General features: G+C 43.6%; 10 protein-coding genes across 10 annotated transcripts; 5 read left to right on the top strand and 5 right to left on the bottom strand.

The window, feature by feature from the left end:
• Positions 1-83: 83 nt before the first annotated feature.
• On the bottom strand, positions 84-5,291 carry RRP5 (LALA0S01e11540g1_1; the record flags this gene model as incomplete). Its single annotated transcript, XM_022774633.1, has 1 exon — positions 84-5,291. The coding sequence occupies one exon, from the start codon at positions 5,289-5,291 to the stop codon at positions 84-86; it is 5,208 nt and encodes a 1,735-aa protein (XP_022626710.1).
• Positions 5,292-6,495: 1,204 nt separating this feature from the next.
• Positions 6,496-10,893, top strand: YPK9 (LALA0S01e11518g1_1; the record flags this gene model as incomplete). Its single annotated transcript, XM_022774631.1, has 1 exon — positions 6,496-10,893. One exon carries the CDS (start codon positions 6,496-6,498, stop codon positions 10,891-10,893), a length of 4,398 nt encoding a protein of 1,465 aa, XP_022626709.1.
• A 32-nt stretch (positions 10,894-10,925) lies between these two features.
• On the bottom strand, positions 10,926-11,897 carry LALA0_S01e11496g (LALA0S01e11496g1_1; the record flags this gene model as incomplete). The annotated part of the gene is made up of 1 exon (XM_022774630.1): positions 10,926-11,897. The coding sequence occupies one exon, from the start codon at positions 11,895-11,897 to the stop codon at positions 10,926-10,928; it is 972 nt and encodes a 323-aa protein (XP_022626708.1).
• Positions 11,898-12,936: 1,039 nt separating this feature from the next.
• On the top strand, positions 12,937-13,555 carry LALA0_S01e11474g (LALA0S01e11474g1_1; the record flags this gene model as incomplete). Its single annotated transcript, XM_022774629.1, has 2 exons — positions 12,937-12,988; positions 13,290-13,555. The coding sequence occupies 2 exons, from the start codon at positions 12,937-12,939 to the stop codon at positions 13,553-13,555; spliced, it is 318 nt and encodes a 105-aa protein (XP_022626707.1).
• Positions 13,556-14,282: 727 nt separating this feature from the next.
• PEF1 (LALA0S01e11452g1_1) lies at positions 14,283-15,375 on the top strand (the record flags this gene model as incomplete). Its single annotated transcript, XM_022774628.1, has 2 exons — positions 14,283-14,327; positions 14,407-15,375. The coding sequence occupies 2 exons, from the start codon at positions 14,283-14,285 to the stop codon at positions 15,373-15,375; spliced, it is 1,014 nt and encodes a 337-aa protein (XP_022626706.1).
• Positions 15,376-16,143: 768 nt separating this feature from the next.
• NMD4 (LALA0S01e11430g1_1) lies at positions 16,144-16,815 on the bottom strand (the record flags this gene model as incomplete). The annotated part of the gene is made up of 1 exon (XM_022774627.1): positions 16,144-16,815. The coding sequence occupies one exon, from the start codon at positions 16,813-16,815 to the stop codon at positions 16,144-16,146; it is 672 nt and encodes a 223-aa protein (XP_022626705.1).
• A 1,515-nt stretch (positions 16,816-18,330) lies between these two features.
• ERG25 (LALA0S01e11408g1_1) lies at positions 18,331-19,260 on the top strand (the record flags this gene model as incomplete). Its single annotated transcript, XM_022774626.1, has 1 exon — positions 18,331-19,260. The coding sequence occupies one exon, from the start codon at positions 18,331-18,333 to the stop codon at positions 19,258-19,260; it is 930 nt and encodes a 309-aa protein (XP_022626704.1).
• Positions 19,261-19,469: 209 nt separating this feature from the next.
• Positions 19,470-23,510, bottom strand: ADE6 (LALA0S01e11386g1_1; the record flags this gene model as incomplete). The annotated part of the gene is made up of 1 exon (XM_022774625.1): positions 19,470-23,510. One exon carries the CDS (start codon positions 23,508-23,510, stop codon positions 19,470-19,472), a length of 4,041 nt encoding a protein of 1,346 aa, XP_022626703.1.
• An 851-nt stretch (positions 23,511-24,361) lies between these two features.
• Positions 24,362-24,622, top strand: LALA0_S01e11364g (LALA0S01e11364g1_1; the record flags this gene model as incomplete). The annotated part of the gene is made up of 1 exon (XM_022774624.1): positions 24,362-24,622. The coding sequence occupies one exon, from the start codon at positions 24,362-24,364 to the stop codon at positions 24,620-24,622; it is 261 nt and encodes an 86-aa protein (XP_022626702.1).
• Positions 24,623-24,733: 111 nt separating this feature from the next.
• On the bottom strand, positions 24,734-25,675 carry COX18 (LALA0S01e11342g1_1; the record flags this gene model as incomplete). Its single annotated transcript, XM_022774623.1, has 1 exon — positions 24,734-25,675. The coding sequence occupies one exon, from the start codon at positions 25,673-25,675 to the stop codon at positions 24,734-24,736; it is 942 nt and encodes a 313-aa protein (XP_022626701.1).
• Between the last annotated feature and the right edge of the window lie 429 nt (positions 25,676-26,104).

Genomic DNA, 26,104 nt, shown 5'->3' with positions numbered 1-26,104 from the left:
ACTGACAATCCAACAAGTAGATACCTGTACCAAAAAATGATAATACTCGATCTTCATAATATTTTACAAACTAGATATGAAGGCTAATTGCTAGCGGAAGCTTTGTTTTCGAGCTTAGCCACATACTCCGATGCCTTTGCCTTTACGTATTCTGCTGTCTTCGTGTCATCGCTGTTTTCTTCGAATTCAAGCCATTTGCCGAAGAAGAACTTTGCTTGTTTCCGAGTCAACTTTCTATTGATGATTCTTTCAAACAGATCCTCGATTCTTTTCTTTTCCCCTGCCTTGATCTCCTGGTCAACATATACATTCCATAGATCGATTCTTTTGGGTGCGTCGGCCAGAATACCTTCGAAGAGTGAGCGACCCTGTTCGACGTCGCCCTTTGAAAACTCCAACTGAGCAAACTTTCGCACAACCTCAACGTGAGAGCGCTTTGGCAGAGATTGCAATGCATTTGCCAGCACTTGGCGGGCTTCCTCGTTTCTATTTTGTACAATCAAAAATTCGCTCCATGACACCCAGATACCCACTTTTTCGGAACCGAATTTCTTAGCCGTAGCTTTAAAAAGAACATTGACCTTGTCAGTGTTCTGGCTCATCTGGTAAATGCTGATGAGTTTTGTGTGAATGATGTAAGAGTCCATATATTGACATGCCTTGGAAAAAACTTCTTCAAGAGATGAGTCCGTGCCAAAAGTATTCTCCAAATTGAGCAATGCAATCCAGATGTTTAATTTCTCTGCTTCTTCTCTGAAGTTGATTGTTTTCAGAGCACGTTCAGCAACGTCTCGAGCCTTGTCAGTTTCACCTAACTGAAGCTGGAACGCCATATAATTCATCCAGACCACAGAAGAATTAGGGTTACCCATTATCATTCGCTCGAAGTCACCAACAGATTCAGGTGCTCGGGTATTGATATCAATGGTTTGGTCTTCGACACTCGAAGCTAACTTCTTCTTTTTGTTTTTGGAACGTTTCGAATCAGTGAAATATTCTTCGTCCGAAGACTCAGATTCTTGAGCTTGGTCCAAAATACTTGTGGTCCAATCAAAATCAGCGCTTAAACTTAGACCACCCTGCAATCCTGAATTGGATGCTGGTCCCTCAGAGCCTGCACCTTCGTCACTTGATTCTTCATCTTCACTGCTCTTCTCTTCCCCCGCCAATTCTTCGCCATCAACGAGATCTTCCTCTTCTTCAAACTGTTCCTTCTCGGGTGTAGGAGTCTCCTCGGCATGCTCTGGTGTAATTTCTTTCTCAGGTTTGAAGTAAGATGCCTTCAGTCCTAATGACAACTGTTTTTTCTCTGCGTTGACTTTCAAAACTATCGCCTTCACTTTGTCACCCAGTCCAAATAATGATGAAGGATTGTCGATTTTGCTGTCTGCAATTTGAGTTTTATGCGCCAGACCCGTAACATTCATGGTATTGTCAAGTCTAATAAACAAGCCGAAATCCGTAACACTTCTGACTGTCCCCTCGTATACCTCTCCCACGCTGATATCAGCGTGGCTTTTCAAAATTTTGAGATCACCATTCACTTCGGATTCCTTCAAAGTCACAAGGATGCGCTCATCATCATCACAATTAACAACCTTCCCGATAACCGCTTGCATTGGCTTGAAGAACTTCTTCCAGTCCTTTATGAAAGAGTCTGTTAGCTTGCTAACAGGAACAAAAGCTTGCAGGCTACTACTCAAATAAATGAAAGCACCTTTATCGGTGACTTTTTTCACAAAACCGCGCACAACATCGCCCTGCTTCAGAGCCTTATGGGAAGTGGCTTTTCCGTCCTTGGCATCTTCTGACCTCAGCGACAGGTTGATTTTGTTGTCATTATTGGATATGACGGTGGCAGACACGATCGAGTTTCTTTGAGAACCTAACGCGTTTTTGAGTGACTGCGAATAGTCATCTAATGCATCTGTGATGAATGCTACACCTTTGACTTTCTCGCCAAGTTCCAACAAAACATAGCTGTCCGCCACGTTGAGAATTCTTGCAGGTAGTTTTTGACCTACAGAAACTTCAGAAGAAGTAGCTATCGTCTGAGATCTTCCCGTTACGCCTAGAGTGTTGCGGTCTCTGTCAATGTGAGTGACTTTAACCTTTAGGGCAGATCCCAGAGGAAAGGCTGCTTCAATGTTCCCGTTCTCCCGTAAACCTTCGTCCGAAAGGTCGAGAAAGTTCACTTTTGCCTTAATTGTTGGAGACACAGTCAGCCAGACAATGTCTTTCATGATGTTATTGACAAAGCCCACAACGAAATCTCCCACACTGATATCATCTAACTTAAGGGAATCAGCACCTTCCAAACGACTCTTTTTGGCCGTCAATGCCAGAAGAACATTCTTTGATGATTTATGAGAAATGGGTAGAAACTTGTGAGTTTTCACATCATGATGACCAATAACCTTGACGTCGAGTACGTCGCCTTTCTGGAACTTACTGAGAGGATTCCCCACGTCGCCTATGCTCTCGTAATTGTCGAACACTTCGGAAACGTCGATCGCACCATGTAGGTTGTCAGCAACAGCGACATTCAATTGATTCCTTTTCACCGCTTTGATCACCGCTTTCGTTTTTCTTCCTACACTGAAGTCTTCAAGAGACTCTATCGTAGAGTCGACGGGGTTGAGCGCCCTAACGCTGCTTTCATGGGATGCTTTTGATGCATCTCCAGTTTTAGGTTTTTTCAATGTTAGAAGAAAACGCTCATGCTCATCGTCGGTCCTCAGCAAGTAAGCCGTCACTGACTGATTAACGTAGTATTTGAGAGACAGCTCAACGTCACGACTATCGGCAGCATAGCTGGGCAACACTAACCCCACAAACTGCCCGTTGAAAGCAACGAAGACTCCCTTTTCAGAAACGGACTTTACGTATCCATGCATGGGCTTTTCTGTACCTTTTTCTTTGACATCCTGATAGGTTAAAGGTAGCCAAAGTTTCTCTGCGTCCTTCTTCAAGGACTGTTTACAAGATAAATTGAAAACTCTGGTCCTGACATCCTTATCGATCACCAAACCGTCAAATTCATTACCGATCTTTACACCTTTTAGTAAAGCTCTGTTCTGCTCTATTCTGGAATCCGAAAGATGTCCGACATAAATCACCCCGCGCAAACCAGATTTCAATTCTTCAACGACGACAGAGTCTTTTGTTTTCTCCACCACTGCGACTTTGATAATCGACCTACCAACCTCCATGCGTTCAATCGTTTCCTTTTGCTGAGACGCAGCTTCGTTCGAGACTTTGCACGTCACGACCAACCTGTTCCTGGCCTTGTCATGATCCAAAATCTTAACGATCACAGTTTGACCCAATCTTAAATGGTCTTGAGGCCGCTTGACAAACGCTTCAGAAATTTCACTACTTGGTAGGAAGCCCTTCAATCCACCCATGAAAGAAACGACACAACCGTTGGTCTTGAAAAATTCGACGGTTGCAGCTACCTTTGATCCACTCGATGAGAGTTGCTCGACGTCTTCAAAGCTAGAAGCGGTTTTGACCTCATCCAGATCAAGGTTGACAAGTGATTTTTTCAACGAAACGAATAAATGGCCTCTACTGTTATTGCTTATCAGCAAACCTTTGACTTTTGAACCGATCTTGAATTTTCTTTCGGGGTAAACCAGTCTGATGTCTGATATATGGAATGGGGGAACAGTTGCCTGGAATTGACCACCCATAATGCTCAATTTAATACCCTTATCAGATACTTCTTGTATCTCGCACGCGGGAAGAATAGTTCCGAGTGGAATGTCGACAGCCCGGAGGTATGAAGCCTTCAAAGTTTCGGGATCTGTTGACAACTGGTAGTACCCGTCAAAGTTATTGTATCCTATCACACGCGCTGAGATTCCATTCGTTGGGTCTTCCCCCCCTGTTTTAGATATATGGACTTGCCCCATACTATCCCTGTTCAAGGCCAGGTAGAAGAACTGAGAATCGCGATCCTTGACTTGACATTCCTCGAAAATGTGACCCACTGGGAACGCTTCTAGTGCTTCATTTTCGAGACAAGATGGTTTAAGTGACAAAATGTGTGATGACTCAGACATAAGAACAGTTTTCTCACCAGCCTTGTTGATAAGAGATGCTATGATTCTTGCTTTGAAATTGTTACCGACGGAGTGTGTTTGGTCGTCGACGACAGCTGCTTGAAACTTTGTCTGGTGAGATATATTCAAAAAACCATTGACCATACCAAAGACCTTTCCGATAAATCCATTGGAGGTTTTTTTCTGGCAAAGAAAGTCAACCGCCTGACCTGGGATCACGGCATCGATCGATGATATTTGAGTAATTTTGGACTTCTTGTTGTTGAAATCGAAATTGACTGTGACGGTTCTGGTAGACCTTTTGGCGACATTGGCCAAAAATACTTGGCCCTCTTGCAAGCTCGAATGCTCAGGGTAGTCTTTTTTCGATATAAAGCCGCTTATGCCTTCAACACCAACGTCTAGGATGGCACCATGGTCTTCTATGCTTTTCACAGCACATTGAAGTGTGCAGTTCCTGACCAAGTCTTCCTCTATGAACTTGTTGACGGCTTCGGGCTCAATCGAAAGTTCGATTCTCTTTGTTTTTTTATTATTGTTGTCGAAGGCCGAATTCGATTGTACAACACATCTGAGCCATTGCCCAGCGCAGAAAAAGTTTTCCAAGTTTGGTAATTCCTTGGACTTGGTCGCTTGACGTTGCACTTTATGTTTTTCATCCTCATCGCTGTCGTATTCAGCGTCAGAGACATCGCTAGCATTGTTGTCTTCTTCGTCGCTTTGCATCGCTTCATCAAGGTCCTCCAATATCTTTGTGAACGGTCCAGAGATATTCGGTAAAGTAACATACCCACACAGACCATCTGATAGAGACACGCAAAGATCGTGCTTGTTGACTTTGCTGATTTGACCCAAGAGTATGGTACCCTCAGGCAGGTTTTTGAAAGTTAGATGCTCTGAGATTGGCACGGTGCCCTCTTCAGCGTCTGCCGAGGTCGAAGCACCTTGTTTGGAAGCACCAGCGGTCTTCTTCTTCTTCTTAGGTCTTGGGTTTTCCTTTGGAGCAGGCGTTCCGCTAACGTCTGCCTTGAACAAAACGTCACTGGCAGCTTCATTGGCAACCTGTTTGAGTTCCAGTGACGTTAAAGCACTAGCACCACCTCTTGGAAAAGATGCTTCGTCAGAATTACGCAGTAGAGTGGACCCTGTGGGCTGCTGCGTGCCATCTTGTCTTGTCAACGGAGATTCTTCCGATCTCTTTCTCTTTTGACCTGCAGATGACATAGCGAAACTAAAACCCAGATCTGGTTATCAGTTCGTCCTGGTAGCTGTTTGAACGTTTACAAAAGAAACCTAAACCAGCTACTAGTGCACCTGTGAAGTCCTAAGCGATGCTGTTCGGGCTATAAGAAGCTCATCGCATCTCATCTCTATAAAAATTTTTCAGATTTCTACCCGCGATGAGATAGATCGTTAGTAACGTCTGTGTCGTCCATCGTCTGAAATAGAGACTCCAAACGCTGTCATCGCCCTAAACTCCGTGGGAGCGGTTTTCCAAACACTTGTCTTGAGTTCCAACGTGAGTTCTAGTAGATAACACTTTCTTGAGTAAGACGCAAGGGTTGTATAACCACCGCTGGAGTTTAAAATCTACGAATCAACCATGACTAACCATTGCCCACTCACTAACTACCATTGATTAACCATTGGCTATTAATTATTGACTGATCGAACACATTCAAAGTCAAGAGAATCCATAAAAAATCCGCGGTTGACAGTTCTAGGCGCAAATGTGTCGCGGGCAATCGCGGATTTTGGTTTGCACCTTTCCGGAACAATCCATTCTGCTGTTTACGAAAGATAATGTTCTGACATCTTGGATCAATACACAATGTTAATACTGAAACGAAGTAGGGCACAAAAATTAACATGCTACACGATTGACAGTTATTATCCCAAAGCTCGATGCCGTTAAACTCATCGGCTCGCGTTTGTTGTCCAAGTTTTCCAGATCGGCTATAAATTAATTGATCTTCTGCTGTATATGAGATAAACCTTGCGTAACAGAATAAACCTATTTCTTTGGACACCGTGCAAGGAAAAGAAAGCCTAATATCGTGCAAGATTGGGGGAACAAGGTTGTGGAAGTGCGACCCCTATTTCGTAACGTCTCATGATCTAAGATCACTTCAATATAATAAAAGGAACTTATAATGTGACAGGCATTTTCAAAATTTCCAGAAAACTTTGAGATCACAACTACATTTTTAGAACGGGTTTTGGTAGCTATGCTGAGAACGAATAGGAATCTCTTTGGGTTGGTTGCTGTTGCTTATTTCAAATTCTGACGTTATTCACAGCTTTAAAGTAATTTTGTACGATATGCTCAAATCAACTATGTGAATATCAAGTGTATTATCGCATCACCACAACTTTGAACGGACAAGAAAAGAGCAAACAGGGACTCTTTTCAAGGGTCTGAACCCCAATGTCGCACTCTTATTCAGTGCATGGTCGCGAGAGTCAACCGCAAGGGTCGCATGTATCAGGCCGGCCCTCGTTTTCATCGACCAGAACGGCTTCCAGTTCTAATACGTTGACTTCGGCAACGGTTGTTGATCATAATTCTACAGAGGCTTATGCTGGTGCAACTTTTGAAACAGTGCCAAGTTCAATCGTTTCGTTCCATCATCCGCACTCGTTTGCTAGCCATCGCTTGGGAAGTCCTGGATATTCTAATAATGACTCGCGCGGACATGCTTCTCACGAAACAGAGTCCTTACTTTCGGGGCCCAATTCGTCGACCAGATCTAGAGCGTCGTCACGGACACGAAACTTCCGCTATTTTTCGGAGGAAGAAATAGAACTCGCAGAGGGGGTTTCCTCCACTCTGGAAACTGCCGATTATGATGTGAACTGGGATGGAACTCCGACCTATGAACAGGAGCGACTACATTATGGACTTTCATCCAGCAGGTCGTCGGTGCGCAGTACTACAGGGCACTCTTTGACGTCCTTTAGGTCTCGATCCTCGACCCGATCAAGGGCTTCCCCACTCGAAAACTCTGCTCTCCAGTCAAGACACAACAGAGAAGATGCACAAGATGCCATTCTTGGTACCTCTCCTCATTCTTCTTCAAGTTCGTCAAGATACAGTTATAGAAATAGAATCCCTGCGCACATTGAAGAAGAAGCGGATCGGATATCAATGCATAGCCGTCACTCGTCCGAAAGCAGTTCAAGTAGACGCCGGTTCTTGACGGATGACGATCAAGAATCTGTTCAAGATCAGACCTCTGATCGCAGAAAGAAGAGCTCTGCTTATCATAGCGAATTCTTGAAGCCCGAGTATCATGACAAATTTTACCCAAATTTTATCCCTCATCTGCATGTTCAGCGGTTCTACATTGCAGAAGAAGACCTGGTTGTGGGTATTGCTGGATTTCGATCATCTAAGGTTGGTCTATCCATTTATTATTTATTGAGTGTTTTGACTCTGGGATTATTCTACTTGGTACTGAGATGGGTACCGCGCTACAAGGTATCCTTGTGCGGCAAGAAAACGGCTCTGGCCAAAGCTCAATGGGTGGTCGTGGAAAATGAATTCGGAGAACTTGCGATAATCACAGTCGCGAGGAGATGGTACAACAGACCACTCAGTACCTTACTGCCTACGGAACGAGGACGTGAAGCGGATTTATCTCAAAATCATCGTCATCGCTATCATCACGAGGGTGAAGATAACCCTAATATTCCTATAATGATTCACTTTTCATACAGGTACTTCAACCTCATTTACACGCCTGTTGATGATGTTTTCAAGACAAACAGTAATTGGACAGACCCAGACTGGCTAACTCTCGATGCCGACCGAGCGGGATTAACCAATTCTGTTGTTGAAGATAGAGTTTTGGCTTTTGGGAAAAACAACGTGAACCTCAAACAAAAAACGACGGGCCAAATTTTGTTCGATGAAGTTCTTCACCCGTTTTATGTTTTCCAAATATTTTCCATCTTTCTATGGCTGGCAGACAATTACTACTACTATGCTGCTTGTATTTTGATTATTTCAGTCCTATCAGTCACAGATACACTTTTGGAAACTAAGAAGGCATCGCAGCGGCTAGCAGAAATATCTCACTCTCACGCCGAAGTCAGGGTTTACCGCGATGGATTTTGGGTTCAAATAAACTCCTCTGATTTAGTTCCTGGTGATATTTACGAGATTTCTGATCCGTCAATAACTTCATTTCCTTGCGATTCTTTGTTACTGACCGGTGACTGTATTATTAACGAGTCCATGCTGACGGGAGAATCGGTTCCAGTAACTAAGATTCCTGCAACGGACAGTACCATCGCACAGTTGCTCGATGACTTCCAAAAGACCCAAATATCCAGTTTTCTGGCCAAGTCATTTCTTTTCAACGGAACCACTATCATCAGGGTTCGCATCTCGAGTGGTCAATCTACTGCGCTGGCTATGGCTGTGAGGACTGGATTCTCCACGACGAAAGGTTCTCTTCTGCGCTCAATGATTTTTCCAAGACCAACAGGCTTCAAATTTTATGAGGACTCTTTCAAGTACATTGGCTTCATGACATTGATTGCTATGGTGGGGTTTTCGGTGAGCTGTGTCAACTTCATTAGACTGGGATTGCAGTACAGGGTGATTGTCTTGCGAGCCTTGGATATCATTACTATTGTAGTACCGCCAGCTTTACCGGCAACTCTTTCTATTGGCTCTAGTTTTGCAATATCACGATTAAAACGAAAGGGAATTTTTTGCATCGCACCTACGAGGGTCAATGTGGGCGGGAAAATTGATGTTATGTGCTTCGACAAAACCGGTACTCTAACTGAAGATGGTTTAGATGTTTTAGGTGTACATGTGTCTGCGCCTCACGATCAACACAGTTTAGGGTTTGGAGAACTGATCCCAAGCGTACAGGGCTTATTCTCCAAGTTTTCACTCAACGACTGTAGCTCACCATTGGACTTTAAGTCTAGAAATTTTTTGGTGTCTTTGTTGACTTGCCACTCCCTTCGTTTAGTTGATGGAGAGTTATTAGGGGATCCACTCGATTTCAAAATGTTCCAATTCACTAATTGGTCGTACCAGGAAGACTTGCAGGAACAGAGTTTCCACTCTTTGAATGAGGAGCGCAATGATAAAAGCACTCTTCCTGAGAATAGCGGTATTGCCCCTGCCGTTGTGCATCCTAATTCCGATGACCCGAATAATATATTCACAGAAAATGATCCGCATAACCTTCTAGGTGTTGTTCGCAGCTTTGAGTTTATATCAGAACTGAGGAGAATGAGTGTGATTGTTAAGCCTTACGGCGATAGCGTTTTTTGGGCTTTTGCCAAAGGGGCACCCGAAGTTATATCAGAAATCTGCCACAAGTCTACCCTGCCTGCGAATTATGATCAACTTCTGCAGTACTATACGCACAACGGTTATCGTGTGATAGCTTGTGCGGGCAAAACTCTTCCAAAGCATACATGGCGCTATGCTCAAAAGGTGGGCAGAGAGGAAGTAGAATCGAATATGGAATTTCTGGGGCTCATTGTTTTTGAGAATAAACTAAAACCTGCTACTAAGGGAACGCTCTCTACTTTAAGCCAGGCTAATATAAGAAACATTATGTGCACTGGTGATAATGTTCTGACAGCCATTTCAGTTGGTCGGGAAAGTGGATTGATCACAGAAAAGCATGTTTTTGTCCCCTTTATAAATGATAATGTAAGTCCAAACCAAGACTTGATTATCTGGCAAGATGTCGACGACCCGGAGGTATATCTCGATGGCATGACGCTAAAGCCGACAAATGGAAGTCTTGACTACACAGTTGCTGTAACGGGTGATGTCTTCAGGCTACTATTCAAAAACAATGAGATTCTACCCGAGTCTTACATTCATGAGGTCCTCCTCAATAGTTCGGTATATGCAAGAATGTCTCCAGATGAAAAGCACGAGTTGGTGGGTCAACTTCAAAGACTTGATTACGTTGTCGGCTTTTGTGGTGACGGCGCAAACGATTGTGGTGCCCTAAAAGCTGCGGATGTTGGTGTGTCTTTATCAGAGGCGGAAGCATCTGTAGCAGCTCCCTTCACATCCAACTCATACGACATAAGTTGTATGCTGAGTGTGATTAAGGAGGGCCGTGCGTCACTTACAACTTCATTCTCATGTTTCCAGTACATGAGTCTTTACTCTGCTATCCAGTTTATCTCTGTGACCATCTTGTACAGCCGTGGAATAAATTTGGGTGATTTTCAATTTCTATACATTGATTTGTTCCTGATTGTACCGATTGCGATATTCATGTCATGGTCGAAACCTTATGATAAGCTCGTGAAAAAGAGGCCATCGGCGAATTTGGTGTCACCAAAAATTTTGGTACCACTTATCGCCAACATCTTGATAATTTTATTTTTCCAAGTTGTGCCCTGGTTGATCTGCCAAAGGATGGATTGGTACCAGAGTCCGGTTGTTGGGGGTGACGATGCTGTTCAATCATCTGATAATACCGTGTTATTCTTCTACTCTTCGTTTCAGTATGTGTTCACGGCTGTAGTGCTGTCAGTTGGCCCTCCATATCGCGAGCCTATGTCGAAAAACATTGGTTTTATCACAGACGTCGTGGTCTCACTGATCCTGAATATTGTATTGATGATGATTTCCGCGCATGGCTGGTTAGGTAATGCTTTTCAATTGTCTGAGATTTCTGGTAAGTTCAAGATGTTTTTGGCGGTTTGGGCCATCATAAACTTCTACGTCCAGTTGACGTTGCCCAGCAAATGTAAAAAGATGCTCAAGAAGAAAACCAGCAGCAAAAAATACAAGAACATTTTGAATAATGAGAAGTTAGAAGGTGTATAATGCTAATAGATGTAAAAGAGACGCTTGCACCACTAAGTTTTTTGTGCTGTAGAGGCATTGCGCATGGACAGGAAACAATTCCACATAACGCCAATTGATGAACTGAAAGGAACCTGCAAATTCTTGGGCATCAGCATAAAGTTGATAAATTGCACAGGGGGCCACAACATGTAATTGTAGCCCAGCGTACCAAGATACACATTTTCGACTTTGGTTTTAAGCGTTGAGGCATCGCCTCTTTCCATGACGAAGTTGGAATAAGCAAAGAAACAGAAAAGAGAGATCGGAGAGTAAACAAGTTGATCCGACAAAACTCTTTCTATTGTTTGAACAATGCTAGGGTCTTCTGTGTACAGATAGTTGAGGATGCGATACCATGGTAGTTGGAAAAAAGCCAGGCCGGACCCCCAGGCCATGAAGCATGCCCATCGGAAAAATGCAAAATGATGGGAAGGTTCCAAAACGATGCGGTCTTCTGAACGACCATTTGAGAGTGCCGGGCCATAGTCATTGAAGATCGATACGCTATCTTCGAGGTCGAGCTCATCATGCTGATTTGAAAATTGGGCGGGGCCCAGCGGCATCCGAAGTGATTCATCAAGGCCATTTTGATGGATACATTGTGCAAGAATGTCGGATGTACCAAATAAAAGCGCATTGGTGCATATTGTCGTCAGTAACGCTGAACGCACGTATAATCGCGTATAAGTGGTCGAAAATTTGGCTAGCAAACTTAGCCATACAAGAAGCATTGTCCAATGGACCAGATCAATGCGCAGGATACGAATGGCGCCCAACCTTGAGACCTGACGCTTGGTCCTGATGAGCACCCTTCTATAAAGACTTGGAAACTCCAGTCGTGAATAGTGACCCAATTCATCATCATCATCCTGATCTCGAAATGTGTGTTGTTGAAAGGGAGGTTCTAGAGCGGAAATGTTGTTGCCAGCGGCATTTTCATAGATGATTTTGATTTGATCTTTGCCCCATAGTTGGATCGGCATTATCTCTAGCCACGGCTGGCTTTGATCTAAAAGGTTAAGGGAAGTACTTTAATGTCAGTATTACATGTCTATCACATATCCAATATATGACGAAATCGAATACACCAATGGAAAGGTCACGTGATAAATGTGAATCAGTAGCTCGGAAGGTCGTCGTCATCATTCTACTCACGAGTAGTTCGTTACTGGATAATTGTGTAGGAGCCTGGGAAACCTTTTAGCACTTTATATCGTTAAGTACACCTGAACACGCCCGTGACAAGGGCTCTAATTTTGAGGAAAGTGAATTTCACGGCGTTGAAGACGTTTTTGATCGACGTCATGTAATTTTCCATTCTTTCTGGTCTCGAGGCTACCTTGAAAACTTTGGATTCGGTTCTCCACAACTCAAATGTGCCCCAGTCGTTTCCTGTCATTACATTAGTGTCACTTAAATATGAAATGACATACGTTATTAAAGAACAGAAGTGGCACTTATAACGACAACGGTTTTTCAAAGCACCCTTTAGCATAAGAAGCACATTGACTGATATGATAGTCGTCGTCTTGCTACACTATTAAACGCTTGTCAAGGTTGTGATTCATAATTGTTCTTGAACAAAATCCCCTCGTGCTCCCAAAAATCAAGCGAGAACAAATTTGCATCTCTCATCTGAACGTGTCAAATGTAACCGCTACGTAGATCTATGATCGTCAGCCAATAGCCAGTAGACATCCCACACTACAAGAGAAGAACGCTATCCAAATCTTAGAGTCACGTGATCCTTCCATTATCTTCTAAATATTTCACAAACTTTTGAAAAAAAACTATCAAAAAAGCAGTCACATCCCAATCGAAAAATCACCGATTCGCAACCCACGCAAAAAAAAAGTATCATGGAACTTTGGGCTACTGCGTTGGGTTCCAATCCGGAATCCAGTCCATCGTGCAATAGCGGGCAGTGAACAGTGTATCTATCAGCTAGTTTAAAACCAGTTAAAACAGGATACGTAAAGGTTTGGAAAAACACGCTCAAGATTCCACAGACCAAGTTCCAACATGTTGATTCCTAAGGAAGAAAGAACTAAGATCCACAGACACTTGTTTCAAGGTACGTTGCGCATTGTTCGAAAGGCGTAGGAAAGGCGGTGAGCACAGAATGAAGGCTGTCTGAAAAAAATGTCAAGCTATTGAAGTATAGACCCAAGACGGTGTCATTTTTGCGAGTTTCTAAGATAATTACTATTTCACTGTCAAGTTGGCAGAAGTGTGGTTGTTCGCGGGTGTTAAGACTACTTTTCAAAATACCACTTTTCAAAAGACCTGTCTATTGTGTCCCGCTACTGTTTTCCTCGACATTCTTAATTTTACCTCAAACGATAGTTACTAACAAGTCATTTGTATCAAAACAGAAGGTGCCGTTGTTGCCAAGAAGGACTTCAACCAGCCAAAGCACGATGAGATCGACACCAAGAACTTGTACGTCATCAAGGCCTTGCAGTCGTTGACCTCCAAGGGCTACGTCAAGACCCAGTTCTCGTGGCAATACTACTACTACACCTTGACCGACGAAGGTGTGGAATACTTGAGAGACTACTTGCACTTGCCTGAGAACATTGTCCCAGCCACTTACTTGCAGGAGAGATCTCAGGACCAAAGACCTCAAAGAAGATACTAAACGACGGGCAAACACATTCATTCGTGCTGCCTGCACGTCAAAATGCAGAGTGGGAAAACGTCGATTCCAAGAGTCCGGGGTTTCTGTCCAAAAAAAACTGTATAATGTTTTAGTATAAAGCACTATCTAAACTATAACAACACAACATCAATTGGTTTTCAAAGCATATAATGGGCGTGAGCCCCCATCGTTTCGAATTTTTACCCACTCATGAGGGTTTCCTCTAGTCCAGGATGGTGGTTTCCGCACTACGTTGATTTGCCAATGACACACACGTTCAAAACGATCAGAACTAAAGGCTCTCAGAAACTCCAAAAAAATACTTCAAAAGCGTCATTCAAGGGGACACCAGGGATTGATACGTGGTCACAGATTTGATCCAACGTGATAGACATTCATCTCGGTTGTTTCTGGGTCGCGTACTCCAAAAATAAAAAGTCAAAGTCTAGTTTGAAAAAATATATAAGCGTCGAAGCCCTCCACTCTCAGCATGCCATGTAGCCCCATTGCCGTGTACAATCAATGAAGCAGAGACTCTGGACGTCTCTGGTTAGCATTTAACCAAGCAAAAGTTAACATTTGATGTATCTCTCTAGTCACGTGATCCATGATAATGTCAGGGTCTAAAATTAACTTCAATTAGCATATACAGAGCTAGTTAAATAAGCGATGACTTAATCAACACACTATTCTCCCGATAAAAGTCCTCATTTTCCAACTACCCACAATGTGTGCCAGAAGGCTCAATTACGCTGGAGGTGATAATCTACCGGTAAGTTTGAACACCGATTTGATTGCTTGGCTTATCGCCCCTATAACGATATACTAACATTTAACATTTGCTCAAATAGTTGTATGCTACACCTGAAGAAGCAATGAAAGCCGGTCAAAGGGCGGACGATGAGGAGCGTAGAAGACGTGCTAGAAAATATGAATACCTACCGCCTGTTCACAATTCAAGACAAAGTTCTGCTCCGGTAATAACACCCACAATGCAGCGCCCCATGGCCAACGCTCCATATAACGGGATTCCCGCAACTCAATCAATGCCACAAATACCGCCAGTCCGATATAACGCAGCCCCACAACCGTATCCTCAACAAAATGTGTCGAACGGTGGTCGTTATCAACCAATTCCCCCGTCAGTGAACCGCGTTCCTCGGACGAGACCAATACCTAACGTAGCGCAGAGACGCAAAACACCACCACCTCCTTCTCCACCTCTGGCAGATCCACCACGTCCCAGAGCTTCACTGGATGGTGGAGACCAACGGGATGCGGTAGATTCACAAATTGCAACACAACTGTTCCACAACCATGACGTCAAGCAGCGAGGACGGTTGACTGCCGAAGAGCTTCAAAACCTATTACAAAACGACGATAACACGCATTTCTGCATTTCTTCCGTCGACGCACTCATCAATCTATTTGGGGCCTCGAGGTTTGGTACCGTCAACCATGCGGAATTCGTCTCTCTTTACAAGCGGGTCAAGAAATGGAGGAAAGTATATGTGGACAACGACATCAATGGCAGCTTCACAATCTCTGCTAGCGAGTTCCATAACAGTCTGCAAGAGCTGGGATACCTCGTACCGTTCGACGTCAGCGAAAATCTTTTTGATCAGTACGCAGAGTTCATTGACCCAGCCAAAAACGGTAAAGAACTCAAGTTCGATCGTTTCGTAGAGGCTCTTGTTTGGCTTATGCGCCTCACCAAGATGTTTCGAAAGTTTGATACTAATCAAGAAGGCATCGCTACTGTGCCGTACAAGGACTTTATCGATTCTACACTGTATTTGGGACGATTTCTGCCGCATTGAATTACAGTTTTATAATCCAGTCCCTACTATTCATTTCATACTGGAATCCCGATGAAATCGATCAAACTTCCAGTTCGTCATCTCAGCCAAGCCCTACATCTCAGCATTTTTCGAATCTCGTACTAAATTAATTATGATTACGTAATTCACATAATAATTTTAGAGTATATATAAAAGACAAGATTTTTATTAACTGAATCGATCACTTGAACATACCAGATTGAAGGTCAGGACTTGGAGCGTTAACTAACGCGATATCTAATCTTGTAGAAGGAAAGGATTCCTCCTAGCAATTGGTATACAATTGTTCCATTGTTGCATAATGATGAATTTATTCTTAGCTTTTTTTCTGGCATCTCTAATGTTAGGGCAGGCGTTTAAGTACTCCGTTCGATGAATACAACTATTGACATATTCTGAAAATGCAACGATGGATCAAAAATTAGATAAAGTTTCTTGTATTTCTGGCTTGCTGAGCTATAGGGAAACTGTACGTAGCGTCACAGACGTAAACTTGTAGAAATGTCTGAGATATCTCTGCATAGAGATATTGTGTTAGTAAATTTAGCAGCAGTGTGTTTTAAACAGTGGAGGTTTCCAGAGGCAAGAGAGCACTTTGCTGCGGCTCCGATCACTGTCGAAAACGCTAAACGAGTAAAGACAACTTCTGTTAGCGCTTGTGAGGAGAGTACACCGGTTTTTGTCCAAACCTGGTGCAAGACTTTTTGCAGTGGTCATAGCATGCTCTATTTGTAGTTGGGTCGGATTTCAAGGCTTCCATAGGTTACCAGGGCCTCGGCTCGCGTACATAACCTGGTCAAACTTGGCGCGGTACACATCTTTCCCACCAGATGAGCCCTTGACACTTGTCTTTTTCAAAGAGTCGCTGAACTTGACGCTTTGTTGGAAAGCTCTTTTGTCGAGTTTTTTGCAAATTTCTTGGTCTGCTGCGACGAGCGAACAATGTGGAATGCCAAATGCATCGGCAAGGCGACGAATCTGTGGATCTTCAGTGACCAATGTCCAAGTCTGGTTGTTGCTACCTTCTAAATGACATTTGTAGGTACAGCTTTTAAGCAAATTTCGCAGACGACGGGGTAGTGAATGAGGTGAATTGGGTTTCAAATCAAATTCAGGTACTTCGAAAGCTTGATGTTCAAGTACGTTTGACCATGGTATGGTATCGAGAAGCTCAGGGAACTCAATTATCAAGTCCACGCTTTGTGGGAAGTCTGTTCCGTCAATAAATCGTAGTGCTTCTTTGGCAGTGTAACTGTTCCTGCGATACTTCAAAAAATCTAGTTCTTGTAGAGTGAAAGTTGGAATATAGAAGCTAATTTGAGAAAACTGGCGATTCTGATCCCCTTCAAACCATCTCTTGACGTTACCGATGCCCTTCTCCATGCAAGAGGCATCTAAAATGTAACATAGCTGAGACATCGATACAGCGGTCTGGCTCGTGTGTATGTGAGGTCATCGCGATGAGAACCGGAATTCAATGTTGAAGTATTATTAAGTTAATAGTTGATAACGTGTCAAATGATCTATATGAAGACTGTTTGAGTGAGGGTTCAGGATAGTGAAGGCGGTGTTTGTAAGAGTTGAGAGTTTTGGTGTATTTATGATGGTCGGAAAGACACTTTGCTGGATGTGGTGGCACAAGCAAGCTTTTGAAAAAAATTGGATATTTGATTCTCTCTGTTCGGTCGATGGGTCAGTGCACGCGGTATGATATGTTGGAATCGAAACGGTAAGTTGACTTGCTGCTTAAGACAGTAGACAGCTGTGCTGTTGTCAGGTGTGAAGGAATGGTGATCTTGTTATGTCACTTTTCACCTTTACCGTCATATGTCTCTGGTCACGTGATATACTTTCAAACACTGGCATTATATGCTAATCACAACGCCTCTCCCCTGATATGCAGTTTTGTAATCGAATCTTCTTGAGCCCAGTGTTGAATCAACTTTCACATCAATCAACCTCTTTTGGACTTTGACGATTGCAGTACGAATTCCCTTGCTCCCGATATAATCATTAATTCCCCACCTTCCATTTAAAGAAATCCTTCAAACCGTTCTTCAGGTGTCTCGTAAAACACAAGCCTTTTGCCGATATTGACAAGCATAATGGCCTGATCTTGATTGTACGGTTGACATCGCAGTTTTGAGAGACAATAAACGACACATCCGTGAAAAGTGATACATAACAGGAACCACCACTACCCAACGTTTCCCGATGTCCATGCTCATTATCCGGAAGCTAAAATATGTACAAGCACGTCTTAATAGCAATCCCCCCTCTTAAGGCTATGCCCCCATTCTGTTACTCTTGAAATGACCAGCGAAAACTAACAATTCGTACAAAGGGATCTACATCTACGAACGCGATTTTTCATTTTCCATCTTCTTTCGCAAATTCCGTCCCTATGCGTCTCTTCCTAAACCATCAGTTTAGACTCCTCCTCCTCCTTGCTCCGTCCGGCTTCTATTCCTGCACTCTACGCCTCCTTTCCTACCTTGTATCGTCCCACACGACGCATGTCAATTATCAACTCAATTTCCCATCGTTTAATATTTTTTTTTTTCGCATTATCTTCGAGACCATCTCATCAGCGTCGTTTAAAGACAGCATTGCAAATTTCCTGTATTTCGGGTTATATGTATGGTGTATATAAGGAACCCACGATTTTGGCACCTCATCTCTTGGAACAAACGCCTTTTGTAACCAAACTTCAAGAAGTTCTCAGATAGCCACCTCAAAAGTGGTATTCGTGGAATTAGTTTCGAACCAAAGAGCTCTCAACAGCCAACCAAAATTGGCACACCGAGTTTCTCGAAAAAAAACGAACAAAAACGATCAAAAACGGTCAAAAACCATAGGATTTCGTTGAAATAGGGCTCGATTTTACAAGAGCTGTTCATTTCATTTTTTTTTCGCCGATTTAGATAGCCCTCAATGTCTGCAGTTTTCGAAAATGCCACATTGGCATCGAGTTTGGCCCATAGCGGGTCGTATCTCACCACTTTGCACAACGTTCAGTCAAGCCAACCGGAGCTGGGACTAATAGCACAGGTTTGGGCGTCCTGGTACGTTTACATGAACAACGACATCTTGGCCACGGGTCTCATGTTTTTCGTGCTGCACGAATTCATGTATTTCTTCAGATGTCTACCCTGGGCCATCATCGATCAAATCCCATTTTTCCGTCGCTACAAAATCCAGCCTACCAAAATTCCAAGCGCCAAGGAGCAATGGCACTGCTTGAAATCCGTTCTACTGTCCCATTTTCTCGTTGAGGCTATCCCCATCTGGACTTTCCATCCAATGTGCCAGAAGTTGGGCATTTCTGTGTCCGTACCTTTCCCCTCTCTTAAAACCATGGCTTTCCAAATCGGTCTCTTTTTCATCCTAGAAGACACTTGGCATTACTGGGCCCACCGTTTGTTCCATTACGGTGTTTTCTACAAGTACATCCACAAGCAGCACCATCGTTACGCAGCGCCCTTTGGACTCACTGCTGAATATGCCCACCCAGTAGAAACCCTATCGCTTGGATTTGGTACCGTTGGTATGCCCATCCTGTATGTGATGTACACCGGTAACCTACATTTGTTCACTCTTTGCGTGTGGATTACCCTAAGACTTTTCCAGGCTGTTGATTCTCACTCTGGTTATGACTTCCCATGGTCCCTCAACAAGTTCCTACCGCTATGGGCAGGTGCAGCTCATCATGACCTACACCACCATTACTTCATTGGCAACTACGCCTCTTCTTTCACCTGGTGGGACTTCAGTTTGGACACTGAGGCCGGTCCTGAAGCTAAAGCGGAGAGAGAAGAAAGAATGAAGAAAAGAGCTGAGCTTAGAGCCAAAAAGGCTGCCTAATCGAATGGCTTCATATTCAACATGCTATCATCGTTCATTTTGTAGAATTTCGCAATATACCATCACGATCTTACTTTTATATAGAGCCTTTATCATCAATTCTCATGCACATATCGAGCGGTACTTTCACACTATTCGGTATAACCTGTACTCACGATTGAGCATCATTATTATACATGTTCTACTGTGTTTATTGTATTATACTATCCTTATCCAACCCACTTTCTGACAGACCTGAACATTCTTATCCAAGGTCCATATCCTTGCCATTCATCGTATTTTTCCGAAGGGTACCAAGAGTTGGCTTCTAGTCTGCAAACACGCTCAGGATGAGGCATCATCGCAAGGACCCTTCCGTTTGGAGATCTTACACCAGCGATGCTGTTCGTGGCACCGTTAGGATTGAAGGGATAGTTTTTGGTAACATTCCCATAATTATCCACGTATCTAATGCTGGATAGGCCTTGTTGTTCGAACTTCTCCATTTCGGTTTCGTTTTTAAATGCAGCCCTACCTTCGCCATGCGCAACCGCAATAGGTAGTTTAGAGCCGATCATACCATTGAAAAAGATGCTGTCCGTTTTGCAACCTTCGTCTTGTGATATTTCAACCATTGCAACACGGGCCTCGTACTGCTCACTTGCATTTCTTTCGAAGCTGGGCCAGTTTTCGCATCCTGGAATAATATCTTTTAGTCTACTCAAAAATTGACAACCATTACAAGCACCAAAAGCGAAGGTGTCGTCTCTTTCGTTGAAAAATCTGACGAATTGCTTACGAAGCCCTTCATGATATAAGACAGACTTTGCCCACCCGGCACCGGCACCAAGCACGTCACCATAGGAGAACCCACCGCATGCCGCAAAACCGACAAAGTCATCCAAGTGGACTCTTCCTTCTAGCAAGTCTGTCATTGTAACGTCAATCGCAGTGAAACCAGCTTGCTGGAAGCACCAAGCCATTTCCATTTGTCCATTGACACCTTGTTCTCTTAGAATTGCCACCTTTGGCCTGGAAGAGGCAAGTTTAGCGAGTCCCATTTCGTCAACAGGATCATAAGTCAAAGAATAATGCACACCAGGGTCCTTATCATCAGCGATACTGGAAAATTCCTGATCAGCAGTAATTGGATTGTCTCTCATTTTCTGGATTTGATAAGAGGTTGCAGTCCATGTCTTTTGCAGTAATGATCTTTCACTCTCAAATTGAACAAAACCAGATTTATCTGTGACTGTTATTTTCTGCGAGTCAAATCTAGGTCTACCAACAATCGAAATGTATTGAGAAGAAACTCCACGTTTGTTAAAGAGCTCCTCAAGATCCGTGATCTTATCCTCAGAAATTTGGAAAACGCAACCGAGCTCTTCGTTGAAAAGTGGAGTGTAAACATCAGACGATTTATCTAGAATGATGTCAAGACCACATCTAGAAGCGAATGCCATTTCAGCCAAAGTAACAAACAATCCACCATCAGATCTATCGTGGTAAGAGTATACTAAATCGGTCTGATGTAGATCCAGCAATGCTTCTAGCAAGCCCTTGAATACCTTGTTGTTATGCACAGTGGGCGAAGTGTTACCAACCTGGTTGTAGACCTGGAGTAGAGCAGAACCGCCAAGAGAATGTTTGGCTAGTCCAGCGGCGAGGTCAACGAGAACCAAAACAGTACCTTCCTCTCTTCTCAAAACTGGGGTCCAAGTGTTAGAAGTGTCGTTGACGGGACCAAAAGCTGTAATGTTCAGTGTGAGAGGAGCGGTGACCTCTTTTTCACCCCATTTCATTTTCATGGACATGGAGTCTTTACCAACAGGGATGGCGATGTCCAAGTCGGGACATAAATCGATACCAATTGCCTGGACGGCTTCGTAGAGTTTAGCGCCTTCACCTTGATGAGAAGCAGGTGACATCCAATTGGCTGAAAGTTTGATATGCTTCAAGGACTTCACATCAGCAGCTAGCAGATTTAGTAGCGACTCCGCCACAGATAGTTTCGCAGATGCACCGGCCGAAATTAAAGCGTTGGTTGGTCTTTCTCCCATCGCCAGAGCTTCACCTGAACGGCAAATTTGGTCACCCAGAGCAGTTCCGGTCACACCAACGTCTGCAACAGGGACTTGCCATGGACCAACGAACTGGTCTCTATCAACAAGCCCAGTAACAGTTCTGTCACCAATAGTGACCAAAAAGGATTTGGACCCAACAGATGGCAAGCTCAGGACTCTATTGACAGCATCTTCAAGCGAAGGAATTACATCCAGATTAGCTTCAGGAAGAGCTAGTGGTTGAGTCAAAGCTTCTCTAGTCATTTTAGGAGGTTTGCCAAACAAAACCGACATCTCTAGATCGATTGGGGTTTCGTTCAAACGCGAGTCTTCAACAATCAGTCTTTGCTCTGCGGTCGCATGTCCTACAACAGCGTAAGGTGCTCTTTCTCTTTCACAGATTTCCTCGAACAAACTCAAGTTTTGTTGTGACACGCCAAGAACATAACGCTCCTGGGATTCATTACACCAGATTTCAACCGGCGACATACCAGGTTCCAAAGACAAAACTTTTCTTATGTCGAACTTGGCGCCTAGGTTGTTGTCATGGACAAGCTCAGGCAAAGCATTTGACAGACCCCCAGCACCAACATCATGGATGGACTGAATTGGATTTCCGGAATTCAACGAAATGCATGCATCAATAACTTGCTGACAACGACGCTCCATTTCGGGGTTTCCTCTTTGCACGGAGGCAAAATCTAGGTCCACAGAGGCTTCACCAGCGTTGACAGAAGACGCAGCCCCCCCGCCGAGACCGATGAGCATCGATTCACCACCTAGAACGATCAGACATGAGCCAGGTGTTATTGGCTTGTTTTTCAAGGCAAATTGAGGTCTAACAGCACCCAAACCCCCTGCAAGCATAACAGGCTTATGAAATCCTCTGATTTCTTCTTTGTTTTCAGAGTTCGAAACTTTAGTGGTTAGAGTTCTGAAGTACCCATTGATACATGGTCTACCAAATTCGTTATTGAAGGCTGCGGAACCCAATGGTGCTTCGATCATAATATCTAAAGAAGAAGCGATGTGGTTGGGCTTTCCAACATCCAGCTCCCAGGGCTGTTTGTGACCTGGAATCAACAGATCACTAACTGCAAAGCCGCTTAGTCCACACTTGGACTTGGAACCTCTTCCGGTGGCACCTTCGTCTCTGATTTCACCACCAGAACCTGTGGCAGCCCCAGAAAAAGGCGAAACAGCGGTTGGATGGTTGTGAGTTTCAACTTTCACTAGCATAGGCACGTTTTCCTTGACAGCTTTCCACTCTTTAGATTTGAAATCAGGTGCGTAGTAGTAAGCTTCGTTACCGGTTTCTAAGACAGCAGAATTATCAGAGTACGCGCTAATGGTATATTCGGATGTGTGAGCGTGTGTGTTTCTAATCATCTTGAAGAGTGACAAATCCTTCTTCAGACCATCGATGGTCCATTCAGCGTTGAAGATTTTGTGACGACAATGTTCGGAGTTAACTTGGGCGAACATGAACAGCTCTACATCGGAAGGATCTCTATGCAGTGTCTCAACAAATGCGTGAATAAGGTAGTCGATTTCGCCTTTGTCTAGAGCAAGACCAAGGTCTTGGTTGGCTTTCTCGAGAATTGTTCTGGGAGAAGCCGAACTGTCAGAGGCTAGTGGGACATGGGCCAGAGGTTTTGGCGACTGATGTGAGAACATAGTCTCCGGTTGAGGTGACTCCAGCACATACAGCTTTTGGGTCATTCTATCGTAGCACGACTTCAAAGAGATATCATTCAAGTTTTCCAAAAGTGGGAATCCAGGAACAGTCTTGATCAGCAGAGCCTCACCACGCTCAATACGACCAATGTTCGCGTCCAGCCCACAAACACGCGCAATGTTGGTTGCTTTGGAAGACCATGGTGAGATCGTGCCAGGTCTAGGTAGAATCCTGATGAGATAAGTGTCGGAACTCAATTCTGCTGAGTTGTTTTGCACCGCGGTCTTGAGTTCCTGGGCATAAACGTCGCTTTCGTCCAAGGCGATATCGTACGTCAAAAGAACTTCCAGTAGCTTGGTGGCTTCCTCTGTTAGTGGTTGCTTCCCCTCAACATCGACGTAGTGGATGTAGCACGACCGCACTTCCGAAATAACGGAAGAGCTATTGCAATACGATTCGATGCCCTTGATCAAGTTTTCCACTCTAAAGGCACTCAAAGCCTGGGGCCCTGGGAAAGTGATAACCGACATGGCGTATGCTTATGGAAGGGCTTGGTCTCTTGAAAAGTGAATCACTTTTCTACCGATTCAGGAAACGATAGAAAGCAGACTATCTTGGATGATATTCCAGATTTTATATTTGCATTTAATTCGATTTTCAATATCTGGAATTTTTCAATTTTTAACTTCTTCATGCAGGGAATATAATTATTAAATTGGGAAAGTAAGGGAATTGAATTTCACACTATTCGATTCATTTTTGAAAAGATGAACACAGCTAAAATCCTGCTCTTAGGCTAATTGTCTTGCTTCCGAGCTATAACTTAACGAGATGGCATAGTTTCGTAATGCATTCTTCTGGGTTTCGTTAGTTATATCCCTTTTCTTACCACCTCTTCCTTAGAAAAATCATATATTTTGACTCTGTCAAAAATAGTCACGTGACGAAATTGTCGGGATCGTCGATCATTCATTTGAGCTTCTTGACATTTAGAGCCAAAAGTCAAACAACCAGTTAGAGAGATTATACCGATGATTCGACGTAATCGGTTTGAAAGCCTTTCGCTCGTTAACCCGTTTCTCTCTTAAATTAAATTTGGTTTCCGAGTATGCGAGCCACTGCAATTAAGAGAGAACGTATCATCTCAATTGTTGATAGTGAATGCTGAGCATTAAAGTATCGCCTAACGGTCGCGTTGCCGCAACAGCGACAGAACTATTCAAATCCAGTTTTGGTGAGGGTTATCACCAAACACGAAGATGGAGCTAATTCTTCCAAGTAATCTGAAAATCTTCACATCGGGGAAGACCTCATCGCTCATCGCATTGTACCCGCCTACCATAAGATCGGTAACAATCGTTTCAACAATCCATCAACCTCCATGCCACAAAAAGCTCTCAAAGTCACCAAACAAGCCAAGGACCCCAGAAGAGTAACAAAGATGCAGAAAAACCTGCGGAAAGCTGCTCCTCTGCAAATCAAGTCCAAGAAGAAATCCTTATCACATCTTAAAAAACTGAATAAGGTCTCATCGCTGACTGTGTCGACTGAGAAACTGATAGCTAGCCGAGTTGGACATTTGGAGCTTTTGAAGGGTACCAGAAAAGAACTGGCAAAACAAAAGAAAAATGACTCCAAATAATGCATCTCTGTCAGTACCAAATTAGCCCACAGCATATCTATCGAGTTTTAGTTCCCATCCTGTATAGTACGTTTTCATTCTTCGTAAGGACAATATATTTCAGTCTCCTTTCTACCTTTGGTAAGGCCAGAGCATGTCCAAAAATGCGTTTTGAACCAACGAATACAACTGAGAGCTGATCCAGTAGATGGACAATAGAAAAGGAGCTTGGGTCGAAACACCCATGAAAAAAATGCAACTCAGTCGAGAAATGTTCAAGACACTTTGGGTGCTTTGTGAAAGCTTAGAGTTCGGACTCAATGCCACCTTAATTCCCATCGCCCCCGCTGTCGTTGTGGTCATCATTCTACCGTTATTCTCCACATTCATGAGCGCCAGTAGACCCAAGCATAGCGGTGCAAGCATGGGGAGGTTATCTAACGGGACGCTAAGGTCAAGCGAACCAATCTGACTTATTATTTCGTGCATATTCGACCCATGCAATGAGGGCGGTACTGATGAGAGATTTGTGTCAATCAACCGATGATCTGTCAGGTTTCTGAGTCCCATCGAGACAGATACCCATAGCGGCACTTGAACCAGTGGTAAAATGAAATTTTTCCACAGTTGGACCTTATTGTCTTCGAAAAGCTTTTTTTGACGGGTTCTGGTTTCCTTGAGCGCCAGTAAAGTAATTTGTTCCGGCGTTAAAGGTGGTTTTTTCTGCAATACCGCTGAGCTAGATTGTGATTCCATTTGCTGGCGCTGCGTAGCAGCGGCCAGTCGTAATTTCACCACTGGAGTTGTTGCCTGTGTCACTTTCCGTAGCTCTTGCTGTTTGACAATTCTTCGACGCTGCCAGATACTGAATGGGAGCGTAAAAATTGTTCTGAGACTGAAGGTCGTCGCTGGAACTAGGAAAATCCATGGTAGCCCACTTAACTCATGTAAAAGTACGAAGGATTCGGCAACTTCATTGAAGAAAGCGATAGATCGGGTCTGACATGGTTTTGCAAGAGCCGTTCTAACAAGACCAGGTGCTACAAATTTTCGGGTAGTAGCTATCGAAAGCATTTGAAAGTGAAGAAATCAAGTAGAACAGGCTACCAACCTCGATCTTATTTCACAGTCGAGCATGCAGTTTTCCGCCGAGCTTGACGTAACGGGGAATTTAATACTATTCTTCCCTGCAAAACTTCTCAACGTACACAGTGATATCTATTTGTGGGAATCACACTTTGGCTTCGTTTCACATTTGTGAAGCTGAAGCGCTTGGTATGGAGGATTGGTAATTGTGGTGACCAACTCGTGTGTCGATTGCCGTATTTAAAAGTTCTTCTGAAATGTCTGCGGCTTTTCTTCTCTCTATATATATTGAAAAATTATAAGAACATCATCTCACGATTTCACATACTTCAAACGCTAATCGCAACTGGATCAGCCAAACCATTGATGAACGTGATTCCAGTGAGCTAGCTTTAGTGGTTTCCCACCAATTTTTTG

Source organism: Lachancea lanzarotensis, scaffold LALA0S01 (genome assembly GCF_000938715.1).
Source record: "Lachancea lanzarotensis genome assembly LALA0, scaffold LALA0S01, whole genome shotgun sequence".
NCBI lineage: Eukaryota > Fungi > Ascomycota > Saccharomycetes > Saccharomycetales > Saccharomycetaceae > Lachancea > Lachancea lanzarotensis.
This window is presented reverse-complemented; position numbering and strand designations above follow the sequence as displayed.